This window comes from Chelonia mydas, chromosome 6 (assembly GCF_015237465.2).
Source record: "Chelonia mydas isolate rCheMyd1 chromosome 6, rCheMyd1.pri.v2, whole genome shotgun sequence".
In the NCBI taxonomy this organism is placed as follows: Eukaryota; Metazoa; Chordata; order Testudines; family Cheloniidae; genus Chelonia; species Chelonia mydas.
Window position 1 is genome coordinate 95,194,119 of NC_051246.2, and position 14,938 is coordinate 95,209,056.

General features: G+C 42.8%; 1 protein-coding gene across 4 annotated transcripts in view; it reads right to left on the reverse strand.

The window, feature by feature from the left end:
* CEP128 (centrosomal protein 128) overlaps nucleotides 1–14,938 on the reverse strand; it is a 428,984-nt gene that overhangs the window by 15,569 nt on the left and 398,477 nt on the right. For all 4 annotated transcript variants that reach the window (XM_043548663.1, XM_043548662.1, XM_037900795.2 and 1 more), the window contains 2 exons: nucleotides 10,652–10,765; nucleotides 2,787–2,895 (listed from right to left, as the gene is read on the reverse strand). In XM_043548663.1, coding sequence (XP_043404598.1) covers nucleotides 2,787–2,895; nucleotides 10,652–10,765 — 223 coding nt within the window. The remainder of the gene's footprint in view (nucleotides 1–2,786; nucleotides 2,896–10,651; nucleotides 10,766–14,938) is intronic.

Below are 14,938 nucleotides of genomic sequence, written 5' to 3' on the forward strand. Positions count from 1 at the left end.
CCCACTGCTCCCCTTGGAAGGCTATTCCAGAACTTCACTCCTCTGATGGTTAGAAACTGTCACCTAATTTTGAGCCTAAACTTATTGATAGCCTGTTTATAGCCATTTGTTCTTGTGTTCACATTGGTGTTTAACTTAAATAACTCCTCTGGGGAGCAGACTGAACTTCAAGTTCCCAGAGATTGGGGTATCTGGGATAAGCTTGCCTACCTAAGCCTATAGACAAAACAGATATGTGTGTAGACCTCTTATTGTGTTTCAAAACCTATTGTCATGACATGCTGTGTATCTACTGTTGTGATTAAACAGGTTTTAAAAAGGTTGTTTTGGGTAACTATTTACCACTGGTCATGGGTCAGAAGGGAAGAACCAAGGTAGCCAAACACTTTGGGTCTGCTGAGCAATCATAGTTGGTACAGAGAGTGCAGCACCCCTGTGTGACAGGTAAGAATGACAGAACGACAGGATTCCACATAGAGGAGGTGAGGACTCAAGGCCTGTCATCTATGTTGAAAGAAAAGGAGTACTTATGGCACCTTAGAGACTAAAAAATTTATTTTGAGCGTAAGCTTTCGTGAGCTACAGCTCACTTCATCGGATGCATGCAGTGGAAAATACAGTGGGGAGATTTTATATACACAGAGAACATGAAACCATGGGTGTTACCATACACACTGTAATGAGAGTGATCAGGTAAGGTGAGCTAATAGCAGCAGGAGAGAAAAAAAAACCTTTTGTAGTGATAATCAAGGTGGGCCATTTCCAGCAGTTGACAAGAACGTGTGAGGAACAGTAGGGGGGAAAATAAACATGGGGAAATAGTTTTACTTTGTGTAATAACACATCCACTCCCATTCTTTATTCAAGCCTAATTTAATGGTGTCCAGTTTGCAAATTAATTCCAATTCAGCAGTCTCTCATTGGAGTCTGTTTTTGAAGTTTTTTTGTTGAAGAATTGCCACTTTTAGGTCTGTAATCGAGTGATCAGAGAGATTGAAGTGTTCTCCAACTGGTTTTTGAATGTTATAATTCTTGACGTCTGATTTGTGTCCATTTATTCTTTTACCTAGAGACTGTCCAGTTTGGCCAATGTACATGGCAGAGGGGCATTGCTGGCACATGATGGCATATATCACATTGGTAGATGTGCAGGTGAACAAGCCTCTGATAGTGTGGCTGATGTAATTAGGCCCTATGATGGTGTCCCCTGAATAGATATACGGACACAGTTGGAAATGGGCTTTGTTGCAAGGATAGGTTCCTGGGTTAGTGGTTCTGTTGTGTGGTGTGTGGTTGCTGGTAAGTATTTGCTTCAGGTTGGGGGCTGTCTGTAAGCAAGGACTGGCCTGTCTCCCAAGATCTGTGAGAATGATGGGTCGTCCTTCAGGATAGGTTGTAGATCCTTGATGATGTGCTGGAGAGGTTTTAGTTGGGGGCTGAAGGTGATGGCTAGTGGCGTTCTGTTATTTTCTTTGTTGGGCCTGTCCTGTAGTAGGTAACTTCTGGGTACTCTTCTGGCTCTGTCAATCTGTTTCTTCACTTCAGCAGGTGGGTATTGTAGTTGTAAGAATGCTTGTAGCTGTTTGTCTCTGTCTGAGGGGTTGGAGCAAATGCGGTTGTATCGTAGAGCTTGGCTGTAGACAATAGATTGTGTGGTGTGGTCTGGTTGAAAGCTGGAGGCATGTAGGTAAGTATAGCGGTCAGTAGGCTTCGGGTATAGGGTGGTGTTTATGTGACCGTCGCTTATTAGCACTGTAGTGTCCAGGAAGTGTATTTCTTGTGTGGACTGGTCCAGGCTGAGGTTGATGGTGGGATGGAAATTGTTGAAATCATGGTGGAATTCCTCAAGGGCTTCTTTTCCATGGGTCCAGATGATGAAGATGTCATCAATGTAGCGCAAGTAGAGTAGGGGCATTAGGGGACGAGAGCTGAGGAAGCATTGTTCTGTCACCTGTGTTGGGGCCACTCAGAGAGCAAAGAGGGATGAAAGGTGCAGGTAACACTGAACTGTGACACTGTTTCAGAAAAAATACAGAGTACAATGTTGCAAATGTATAGTACAGCATTCAACCTGTATATGTTGAAATTATTTGGGGGGGGGTGTGACAAAATTGTAGGGGTTAGTTTTGTGCTCCAGGATTTTTAAAAAAAATATCTGATGCCTGCTGCAAACTGGCCTGTTCCAGAGAACAAAAAATCTCTTCAGAGGTATTTTTGTAAGTCAGTTGTGGCAGAGATGGTTTAGTTCAAAAAAAGAAGCAACTTCATCAGAGTTGGAGCTTAAGATCCCTTCAGAGTCTCCCATTCATCACATCACTACCTCTTTGAGAGACCGCTGCAGCCTCTTATGACCCGTTATGCATAGACTCGTGGACTAGAAGTTGCAACCAAACAGCAACTTTCCAAAAAGGAGGTCATGGATAGGGAATTCTGCTTCTGCTGTTACACTCCACTGGCACTAATGTCAGACAGAATAATTAATAGGAATTTGTATGGGGTGCTTTGGTTGGGTATTTTGCATGTGGCCTGGAAATGCAGTGTCTTTTAAAGCTAAGGTTCCCACTTCCAGGATTCATATTACAATGCATGTAATTTTCTTTCTTCTGGACTTTGCTGACAAAATGCAGTATTTCCAAATGGAAAAAATCCCAGTGTGACATAGCACTAACTACAGGATAAATTCAGTGCCTGAAGCTGAAAGCCAGCAAGAATCCTATGATGATTTCAACGGGGTCTCTGTCATTCCACTAAAATAGTTTTAAAAACAGAGGATACCCAATACTTACAGCCTGAATCTGAAAGCAGTGAGCTGGACATAAAGCTGGTTTTAGTCCGCCAGTTGGAGGAGAAAGCTGCCGCTTGTATGTCAGAAACATCAGCATCCATTTTCTCATCCTAAGAAAGGCAATGAACATGCTTTCTGTGAAAAATATGCAGTACTTAAGTTATATATCTCCTTATTTACTGAGATTAAAAACAGCCTCCAGTTTGGTTATACACAGAGATGGTATTTTTTAGCATTAAACTGATAAACTCTGATTCCTATCCACAGAACGTAAATCTTGTAGTTAGGTTTAAATCTGAGTTTGTCCCAAATTTCTTGTCCTTGTCAACATTCGTAACTCCTGGAAAGAAGCTACTTTCCCTGCTTTGCCCAGGGAGCTTGGCTGCTTCTTGCCACTATAACAAGCTGTATAAATGTGGCATGGTTCCTTTCCTGTATAATCACATGTAGACCCCAGAATGAAACAGAAGGACAGAGCATGCATGCATTGATGACACAACTGAACACTGATCCACATCAACTTGTTCCAACAAGAAATCTAAGTAACTGCAAAACTCAAATCCATTTTCCCCTCCCATTAATTAAATCCAAAATTTTTATCTTTTAAATACAGGTTTCATATTTCACCTATGAAAACCTGAAATTGCATTTTTCCTCCCAATTTTAAAATAAAGTAAAATCCCATATATGCTGTTCTTATTTATACAGAAAAGAGCATCTGGATATGTGCATACAACATATTACTTTGTTGAGAGGAGGCACTTGGTTGAGCGGTTAGAGTAGAACATTTAAACAATGCAATTTAACCAAAAATATCTGGAAATCTGTTTTAGCATTGAAGCAAGGGGTCTTTAGATATATTGCTCTCCAATGTTAGGATATAGATATTCAGGCCTGTCTGTAAAGGCCTGTACTTTAAGAATTTAGGGGTATTCTTATCACTTGGCTAGTTAGAGGTATAAAAGAAAGAATCAAAATCACTGTCTGCCAGTGTAAGGTCCTTCTCTTACTGTGACAGTCTGAGGCCCTGTTCTTAGGCTAAGGCCTTTGGCTAAGCAACAGAGGCAGCCATAAGCTAGGAAGCGAACAGTCACATCCTCACATTCCAAACTAGTCACATTGAAATAAGGTGCTATTGGGCTGTCAGGCACTATCAGGACAGGATTGTATTCCTATCACCTCCAGAGAAAGGGAAGTGCCTAGAAAATGTAAAAGGAAACTTAGTTTGATAGCATCCTGTCTGGCAAGAACTCACTTATCAATAGCTGGGATGTGAAATCCTCACTTCTGTATTGTTTTGTCATTATAGTTCCCACTTTGCTATTGTTTGTCTGTATAATCTCTGTCTGGTTCTGTGATTGTTTCTGTCTGCTGTATAATTAATTTTGCTGGATGTAATCTAATTATTGTGGTGGGATATAATTGGTTAGCTAATCATGTTACAGTATGTTAGGATTGGTTAGTTAAATTTCAGTAGAATGATTGGTTAAGGTATAGCTAAGAGTATTACTATATAAATTAGGGGCAAACAGGAAGTAAGCGGGGATTCGAAAATAAAGAAAAAGGAACTTGTATTTAAGCTTGCTGGAAGTTCACCCCAATAAACATCGAATTGTTTGCACCTTCGGACTTCGGGTATTGTTGCTCTCTGTTCATGCGAGAAGGACCAGGGAAGTGGGAGAGTGAAGGAATAAGCTCTCTAACATCCAAAACAAGATTAACAGGTTGGCTTAGTTTCTAAATTACTTTATTTCTTCAGATGAGAAGGGATGATAACACTCATATGTATTAGTTCATAAAATACTATATTTTGCTATTCAATTTCCTCACAAACAGCATCAGGGGATTTTCTTAAAAGCATCCTGCAATTTATCATTCTTGTATTACACTTTGGAAACTGTCCCCCCCCCCCCGCATTAATTTAGAGACTAAAAGGGAGCTTTTGTCCCATTAATGTACAGGGGATTTGCTCCTATTAATACTAATGGGAATTACACACATTAATCCCCTCGTGTGTCAACGAGGGACTTGGTACCTACAATATACACCCTACAGTAATAAACTTTAAAAGGAAAACCAAATTTCAGGATTTTTCCCTGAATATGGAACTGTAAAGCTGTTCTTCCTTCATCTTCACTCACTCCAAAAATCCCATCTTAAAACAGACCTATTAACAAGCAGTACTTGGGGCCAATACTTCACCTGCAATCTCTGCATTGCAAGAAGCCTCTCCATTTGCAGAGTTGGCAGCTTCTCTGTTACACCCTTTCCCCACACTCTTCATGGTTTTGCTTTTTGTTGTTGTTGTTCGCATATTTAGGTTGTAAGCTGTTCAGGGCAGGGAACTTTTCTTAAAACGTTCAGTTCTATGTAGCATAGGGTCCATCACTGTAAATTTTCTCTCTTATTTCATTTTGTTATTCTACATACTGTTTTATCATCAGTTCTATTCCTGTGTTCTGCCCTTCCTCCTGCTCCCTTCCCCTACCCTCAGTTTTCTTTTCTCCACTATCTTTCAGCCCCCCGACTGACAGCTCAGTATTATGTTTAATGTTACTCAGCCCACTCCCCACCTCCCCCATTGCAGGAAATCTGACATTTTAATCTGTCCAGATAGTATTTATAACTAACTTATCCTGCTCTTCTAAGCAATCAGGTTTTTAGAGCCTGTCATGAGCCTAAATTCAACAGATGAAATCAGAGAGTATGGGAGGGAGGTGAGAAGGAGAGGAGCCAACTGAAAACAAAGGGACAGGGCAAAATTGATCTTGGGATAGCAATCTACAAAGAGTGATCATGAACTTTCTGGTTTGTGTTTGTTTTTATTTTTGTTGCTTAAAATAAAATAATCAGGTCATAAAGTGAGACCAAATAGAGCCTTCTCTGAGATTAATGTGAGAAAGCAAGCTGAAAGAAGTACGTTCGGTGAGGAAGGGGTTGAAGGTCATACAGGAGGAGGGAGGCTGACTCAGGCAAGAAGCTGTATGTAAAAAGGTTGATATAAGGCTACTGCACACCACAGAAGCTCTTTATAAAAACTCCCTTTTAACATATACTTCCTTATCACTTAACAAATACTTGGCTACTTTATACAGTGAGAGTACTGCACTGTATATAAAGTGTGAATTGAAACGGTTAGCAAGCAGGAACTTTGATCTCTCTGGATCTCCCTCTCTTCCATAAGGCTGAGTGATAGAATAGCTAATGATAAATTGTAACAATAACATAAAGAAGCAAAACAATAGTGTATTTGAGGCAGATAAGACAATTCAGTGCATGGTAAGAAATGCAAGCAATAAAGAGCGATTTCTTGAACTAAGCCATGCTGATCACTGAAATCAGATTAGCACCCTTCTGTTACCTGCTTTTGAACATTCTGTTCTATTTGGAACAGCTGTGACAGCAAAGAAGACTCAATATTGTGCAAAAACCAAATTAGGCCTAATGACTAAAGGGAAACCATGAAATGTTTCCTGTTGTCTAAAGAACGGGGAAATTATTATTTTGGAATAAGCCAAGTATTGGGTTCTTAATATAAGTTCAGATCAAGCCAGCACAGTGAGCTTGGTCAGCTTAGTGCAATATTGCATTATACTCTCAGCTGATGCAGGCCTTGCTGCCAGCCAACAGTTCAACAGGTTTCGAAATCTGGTAATTGCTTATGATAACTGCTGTGGAGGGACATGAGAAGTGGGGGAAGTTGAAGGTTATCTCCAGCACTTGAACTGAAATGAATGCTGCCTTGCACACTTCCTGTTAGTCCTTCCCTACAGAAATATAGCTTGGACATGTCAGGGAGGTCACGGGCTTCTTACTATAGCAACACTGTCAGCTGCAAAGTCAATGCCCAGAACACCTCTCTTATTTTTCTGCCAGAGGAAATAGATAAATAATTCCATGCTTATGTGCTCAGAATCTGTAGACATTAGACATTACATACTACCCCAAAACTAAACTAAGCCCCCCAAATACAACTAAATCATTGAACGTAGCTTGGAATCTTCATAGAGTAATAGAAGATTAGGGTTGGAAGAGACCTCAGGAGATCATCTAGTCCAACCCCCTGCTCAAAGCAGGACCAACACCAACTAAATCATCCCAACCAGGGCTTTGTCAAGCTGGGCCTTAAAACCTCTAAGGATGGAGATTCCACCACCTCTCTAGGTAACCCATTTCAGTGCTTCACCACCCTCCTAGTGAAATAGTGTTTCCTAATATCCAACCTAGACTCCCCCACTGCAACTTGAGACCATTGGTCCTTGTTCTGTCATCTGCAACCACTGAGAACAGCCTAGCTCCATCCTCTTTGGAACTCCCCTTCAGGTAGTTGAAGGCTGCTATCAAATCCACCCTCACTCTTCTCTTTTGCAGACTACATAAGCCCAGTTCCCTCAGCTTCTCTTGGTAAGTCATGTGCCCCAGCCCCCTAACCATATTCGTTGCCCTCCGTTGGACTCCCTCCAATTTGCCCACATCCTTTCTGTAGTGGGGGGGGGGGGCAAAACTGGATGAAATACTCCAGATGTGGCCTCACCAGTGCCGAATAGAGGGGAATAATCACTTCCCTTGATTTGCTGGCAACGCTCCTACTAATGCAGCCTGATATGTCATTAGCCTTTGTGACAAAAAGGGCACACTGTTGACTCATATCCAGCTCCTCATCCACTGTAATCGCCAGGTGCTTTTCTGCAGAACTGCCACTTAGCCAGTTGGTCCCCAGCCTGTAGGATTCTTCCATCCTAAGTGTAGGACTCTGCACTTGCCCTTGCCGAACCTCATCAGATTTCTTTTGCCCCAATCCTCCAATTTGTCGAGATCACTCTGGACCCTATTCCTACCCTCCAACATATCTACCTCTCCCCCCAGCTTAGTGTCATCTGTAAATTTGCTGAGGGTGCAATCCATCCCATCATCCAGATCATTAATGAAGATGTTGAACAAAACAGGCCCCAGGACCAACCGCTGGGACACTCCGCTTGATACCGGCTGCCAACTAGACATCGAGTTGTTGATCACTACCCATTGAGCCCGACTATCTACCCAACTTTCTATCCACCTTATTGTCCATTCATCCAATCCATACTTCTTTAACTTGCTGGCAAGAATACTGTGGGAGACTGTATAAAAAGCTTTGCTAAAGTCAAGATATATCACATCCACCGCTTTCCCCCTATCCACAGAGCCAGTTATCTCATCATAGAAGGCAATCAGGTTGGTCAGGCATGACTTGCCCTTGGTGAATCCATGTTGATTGTTCCTAATCACCTTCCTCTCCTCTAAGTGCTTCAAAATGTATTGAGGACCTGCTCCATGATTTTTCCAGTGACTGAGGTGAGGATGACCGGTCTGTAGTTCCCCCAGAATCTCCTTCTTCCCTTTTTTAAATATGGGCATTATATTTGCTTTTTTCTAATCATCCTGGACCTCCCCCAATTGCCACGAGTTTTCAAAGATAGTGGCCAATAGCTCTGCAATCACATCAGCCAACTCCTTCTGCACCCTCCAATGCATTGCATCCGGCCCCAGGGACTTATGCATGTCCTGCTTTACTAAATAGTCCTTGACCTGTTCTTTCACCAGGGCTGCTCACCTCCCCCAGTACTGTGCTACCCAGTGCAGCAGTCTGGGAGCTGACCTTGTCTGTGAAGACCAAGGCAAAAAAAGCATTGAGTACTTCAGCTTTTTCCACATCATCTGTCACTAGGTTGCCTCCCCCATGCGGTAAGGGTCACACACTTTCCCGGACCTTCTTCTTGTTGCTAACATATCTGTAGAAACCCTTCTTTTTACCCTTCACATCCGTTGCTAGCTGCAACTCCAATTGTCCTTTGGCCTTCCTGATTAAACCCCTGCATACTCGAACAATATTTTTATCCTCCTCCCTAGTCATCTGTCCAAGTTTCCACTTCTTGTAAGCTTCCTTTTTGTGTTTAAGGTCACTGAAGATTTCTCTGTTGAGCCAAACTGGTTGCCTGCCCTATGTACTATTCTTTCTACACATCGGGATAGTTTGTTCCTGCACCCTTAATAATGCTTCTTTGAAATACAGCCAGCTCTCCTGGACTCCTTTCCCCCTCATATTAGCCTCCCAGGGGACTCTGACTCCCTTAGGGGACTGATGGGCAAAGTCTGCTTTTCTGAAGTCCAGGGTCTATATTCTGCTGCTCTCCTTTCTTCCTTTTGTCAGGATCCTGAACTTGACCATCACATGGTCACTGCTGCCCGGTTGCCACCCACTTTTACTTCCCCTACCAGTTCTTCCCTGTTTGTGAGCAGCAGGTCAAGAGGAGCATGGGCAACTTGACTAGAGTTTGACCACTGGCCTGAAAAATAGTTGAAGGAAAGGAAGTTTCACTTTGTCTCCGTTGTTTTGTGAGAATATTAGTAAGGACCTTTTGTTTTATTTTGGTCTTTGCCATCATCTGTTGCCTGTTTCTGTGTGTGATAAGTTGTATCTCTCTGACTGCCCCCTGGGTTAAGCGGGGGAGGTGCCCCTCTCTTATTTTGGATGTCCTTCTCTGGATGGCAGCATGACTGTAGTCTGTGTTATGTACTTGGGATACATAACTCTTAGGGAGTCTGCCCTCTTCTGGCTGGGGCTAAAATAATCCAAAAGAAAAAGGCAAAAGATGTCCATGGCTCACAAATGGGCCAGGTCCCTGCAGCCTCATGTAGGGTAAAGCCCAATAGTCCTTGGGAGGAAGATCTGGGCTCCTTATCCCTTGCATGTCCAAACAACCCCGGCTGAATCCCAGGGATTCACAAAGAAAAGAAAGGAAAAGCTGGTCCCTCTTTTTCAGCAGAGGGCTCAGTGTGGCTGGTGCTCTCAAGCAGTTTTCTCAGTAGACAGCCTGTTGCCTGGGACCAGGGAGCTCTGTACTCTAGTGCAGTTTTTTACCAGATGCCACTCAGCGTGAGCCTGGATCCCCCCTTTTGAGGACCCATCCTTAAAAGATTCATGAGCTCTTTAACTCCTTCTTCACTGGCGCAGGAAGCTGCCCTGACACACTGTGCCACAAGAAATTCTCAATTTCCAGTTAAAGGAAGCAGCTATTAGCAGTGTAACCAGTGAGAAGTGACATTATGAATAAGCACTTTGCTGTAAGTAGATAAGATTGGTAGCTGAGAGAGGGGATCAGGCAGGGGTGAAAGTACGTCGAGTGACTTACCGGTACGCTGGGACCAGCTCTGGCCCCTGGAAGGGGCGGGGCCTAGGGTGGAAGGGGAGGGGCTGAGGGGGTCAGAGCCAGCCCCAGCCCACCCTGTGAGGTAAGTGCCCCCACACTCTTTCTGCTCCCCCTTCTCCCCTCCCCCACCGGGGTAGCAGCAGCAACCGGGGCTCCGGGGGCTATTTAAAGGGCCCAGGGCTCCCCTGCTTCTCCTGCTCCGGTCCTTTAAGTAGCCGCCGGAGCCCCACAGCCGCTACCACAGGGTTTCAGCAGCGGGGCTCTGGAGGCCACTGCTGGGAGCCCCAGGCCCTTTAAATTGCCCCCTGGGGAAGCCAGGCTGCTCCGGTATGGTGCACCGGCTCTTGCGTACCGGCTTACTTTCACCTCTGGGATCAGAGTACTTTTCACTTGGGGAATTGGGGAAAATTAGATCTCTAAATTTACCTTTTAAGTTAGAGGACCAGAAGGAAAGCAAATAGAAAAAGTGCAAAGGGGTGTTTCTAGGGAATAAATGCTGACAGAGCTGGGGCCCATTTGGCTGCACACTTGGCAGGCGAGGCCTGATAACTGAAGCAGAAACATTGCTCATATAGGATTTTAGTCAATGCCTGAAACTTGAGCTAATCTCCATAAAATGTGCATCTGCTAGTGACTGAATGCAAGAGGGAACAACTCAAGAGAAAGGAGACAGACATACTTTGAAGTTTTTGATTCTGCGCTTTGAATCCTCCAGCTGCTGCTGTAGAGAGCCCACAATTTCCTTGTATTTAGTGTATCTCTCTTCAATTATCTCCCTCTGACGATGAGATTCCTGGAAACACATAAAAAGGTCTGACTGTTTTTGTAAGGCGAAAGAGTACCTAAACAAAGAAACCTAGTCTGCTCGTGTAAATAAGAGTATCACTAACAGACATTCAAAACAGTAAGGGCTGATTAAATACTGGCGTTCAGGGCTAGAAGTATAGGAACTTTATTGCACTGCTGGTGATAAAGGTGTAAGAGGCTCTCTACAGAACCCGGATGTTAAGATGAAAACAATCAAATTAAAAAATAAAAGGCTTTTTCCCCCTTGCTAATTAATATTGATTAATCAATGATTCCTTACAACTTCCCCCAAACACTAAATCATATCATGGAATTCAATTTATTTCTTTCATGGGGGAAAAACAAAATTAGTTACGGGTATTTAGATACAGCTGCTTTTGTGTAGCTCAGAAAGAATTTTTTTTATAAATTACGGTACTGATCACATATGACTCCAGTTAAGATCCATCATATTTTTGCTGCTAGGGAGGAGCTCTGTTGGAGAGGTTGTGGGGAAAAGGGAACATATTTGCACATGTGGTGGTTGTGTCCAGGAATTAGACAGTTTGGAGAGGAAATTATTAAAGAGATTCACTTCATGACAAAATGCCAGCTTCCTAGAGATCCCCATATCTGTTTACCTAATGCTCCAGTAAAGGATCTACATTTTAAATGGAACAATAAATTAATTTATTTTTTATTGTTAGACTTTGTATTGCACAATATTGGAAAAATGTGACTTCTCCTTCTACGGAATTGTGGTATAGTAAAATATGGAGTGTCCTTATAATGGAAAAACTTTCACAGAAAGTATGTACACAAGAGAAGCTCCAAAAATAGGATAGGTATGTAGAAATGTGGTCACCCTTTTTAGAGTATTCAGAGGAGGAGGGCTCCCCAGCCAGCAAGCCATAATCTTTAGTGAAATTCCTTGAATATTACCCTGATCCTGAATAAGTAAAGTACAATGTCGTATGTTAATGTTTTATTGTAACTTTCCCTTAATACATAAATAAGAAAGATGTTCTGAGGGTACTATCTTACAATGCCTTGGAAATGAAAAGAAAAAAAAATGCAACACAGACACATGATAAATAAGCCAATGCACTACGTAAATGAGTCAGTGTAGTTGGGTGCAACAGACGCTGTGAACCATAATTACAAAGAGAAGTGCCTACTTTTGCCCAACCCCACCCTCCCACTGACATATGGGGGACAACTAACATTAGCCTTGGAAGGAGAAAAACAGTGTTGAAGCGCTTAACTTGTTCATCCTACAGCAAAGTGAAATTTGCTGGAAGTGTGCTGTAATATTCTAGGACTCTGCTGTACTTAGCAGGATCTAGAAGAGAGATTCTTCCCCATAGTATGGAAGCATCATTTTCAAATGTATCATTTCAAACTGAAATACTAACAGAACCTCAAATCAAACCCTACCTTCACAGCAAAGGGATAAAAATCTAGCTCTCTATAATACTGCAGTCAGATAGTTATTGTGGCTTAATGTCGGAAAACACTCAATAAAAGCACAATTTTCAAGCATTTAAATGACAACCACCACCTACATGGCATACCAAGTAGGAAACACGACAGAACTCACATTTAATAAATATAATTTTGTCTTCCTATATAAAATAATCAAAAACCTCCAGCATAAGGGACCAAATGCTGCCAAATTCAAATTTGAAATTTATACTTCAAATTGTACCAAGTGGCAAGTTTTCAAACAGGGTTATATAGACATACAGTATTAGAGATAGGCCGGAACTAAAAATCTGGATATGGACTGAACCCTGAGTAGCAGATCTAAATTATGTATCTGCAATCCATGGCAGATTGACTTGGAAGGAAGAATTCTATATACAGACCCACGACCACCATTTTCTACAGTACTTTGATGTTCTTTGGAGGTCTCCATTCAAATAAAAATCAGGAACGACACTGCTTAGCTTGTAGGATCTGATAAAGATGTAGTACAGCAGAAATATCCCTTTGAGAGCACTTCTCTGTCTTGGAAAATGCACTCTTAGTAAATATGTGAGGCTTTTTCGTAAAAATCCAGTATTTGTAACCATTCTTTCTTGAGGTGTTGGGTCAGGGAAATAAGGGTGGATATTTATGGTAGAAAAACAGCTACACAAAAATGCTTACTCAACCGAGGTTCTCCTTGAATTAAAGTCCATCTATTATGATTAGGGCTCCGTGTCTGTCATGGATTCATTGACTTTCCACAACCTCTGTGACTTCTGCAGTGGCCAGCGTGACTGACCCCAGGGCCAGCTGCTCAGGTGGTTCTGGGGACAGCCCAATGGCTGGTGCTGGAGCGGCTCTGCAGCCAGCCACTTGGGCGGCCCCGCAGCCAGTTGCACCAGCCACTGCTGCAGCGGCCCCTGGGCCAGACGCACCAGCCACTGTTTGGGCGGCCCCAAGCAGCGGCCAGTGCGGCTGACCTTGGGGACCGCCTGAGCAGCGCTCCTGGGCAGCTGGAGCAGCTACTTCTTTGCGGCCCCCAGCAGCGGTCTCGGGACGGATGAAGCAGCGGTGCGTGGGTGGCCCTGGGGGCGGCTACAGCAGCCAAGCAGCTTGTACAGCTGGCCCCGGGCGCCCCCCCGGGTCCCTCCCCCAAGCAGTGCCGCCACCCCCTCCCGCCCCCCCGCTAAGATTTAGTCATGCGTATATGTCAGAGAGGTCACAGGCCGTGAGTTTTTGTTTATTGCCGGTGACCTGTCCATTTACTTTTACTAAAAGTACCCATGACTAAATCGTAGCCTTAATTATGATATCATTATAACTATTTATTATTTGCATGACTATACATCCTCACCAAAGCTAGTGGCTTTATTGTGCTAGGTGCTCTACAAATCCATAGTGAGACAGCCTCAGCCCCAAATATCTTAAAATCTAAACAGACAAAGGGAAGGAGAAATTAAGTAATGCTGCCCGCATTTTACCAATGGGGAGCTGAAGCACATAGAGATTAAATGACTTGCCCACAATTACACAAGATGTCTGTGACAAAGCATGGAGTGAAATCAGATCTTTTGAATCCTTATTCAGTGATTTCACCACAAGTTCATCATTTCTCTACATACTTGACTGAAAAAAGCAAAGTTTTCCCCACCTTTACTCAGAGGTGAATTTGCAGAGTCAACACAGCTACTGAAGAGTAAGCTAGGGTCTAATCAGGCACACATTTCACCCAAAGATTTATTAACTAAGTTCCAGTCTCAGAACCTTCAGTACTTATGATGATGATTATACGAGTCAGAAGGAACTCAATTTCACATTCAGAACACAGGTTTAATTTTCAAAGCTGGCAGTTACAAAAAAAAAAATCAGATTTGTAAACTCGGTAAATTTGTTATGAAGTGACTGAGAAACAACATACATAGAACCCCACAAAGCCATTTTTATAATGTCACTTTTCAGAGCACAGCTACACTTTAAAAAAAAAAAAACCTAATTTTCCCTGGACCACATGAGTTCCACCAAGTTTACTAGGTAGAGGCTCTTCAGAAAGGACCTTAAAAATGGAGGTCCTGTCTGTTCTGTGTGGATATTACCCAACTTATTTCACTTGTCTGAAAAGTCTGCCCTGGTGTGGAGAAGGGATTTTAACTAGAGTAGCCTCAACTTGCAAGAGACAGCCTAACCATTAGGCTATGGGATATTCTGTTGTGGGTCTCTCACTCTCTCCCACTGAAGGTGTTCCACTTTTTATAAACAAATTATGAAATACTATGAATGACCACATGAGTTCCACCAAGTTTACTAGGTAGAGGCTCTTCAGAAAGGACCTTAAAAATGGAGGTCCTGTCTGTTCTGTGTGGATATTACCCAACTTATTTCACTTGTCTGAAAAGTCTGCCCTGGTGTGGAGAAGGGATTTTAACTAGAGTAGCCTCAACTTGCAAGAGACAGCCTAACCATTAGGCTATGGGATATTCTGTTGTGGGTCTCTCACTCTCTCCCACTGAAGGTGTTCCACTTTTTATAAACAAATTATGAAATACTATGAATGACCACATGAGTTCCACCAAGTTTACTGGGTAGAGGCTCTTCAGAAAGGACCTTAAAAATGGAGGTCCTGTCTGTTCTATGTGTATATTACCCAACTTATTTCACTTGTCTGAAAAGTCTGCCCTGGTGTGGAGAAGGGATTTTAACTAGAGTAGCCCCA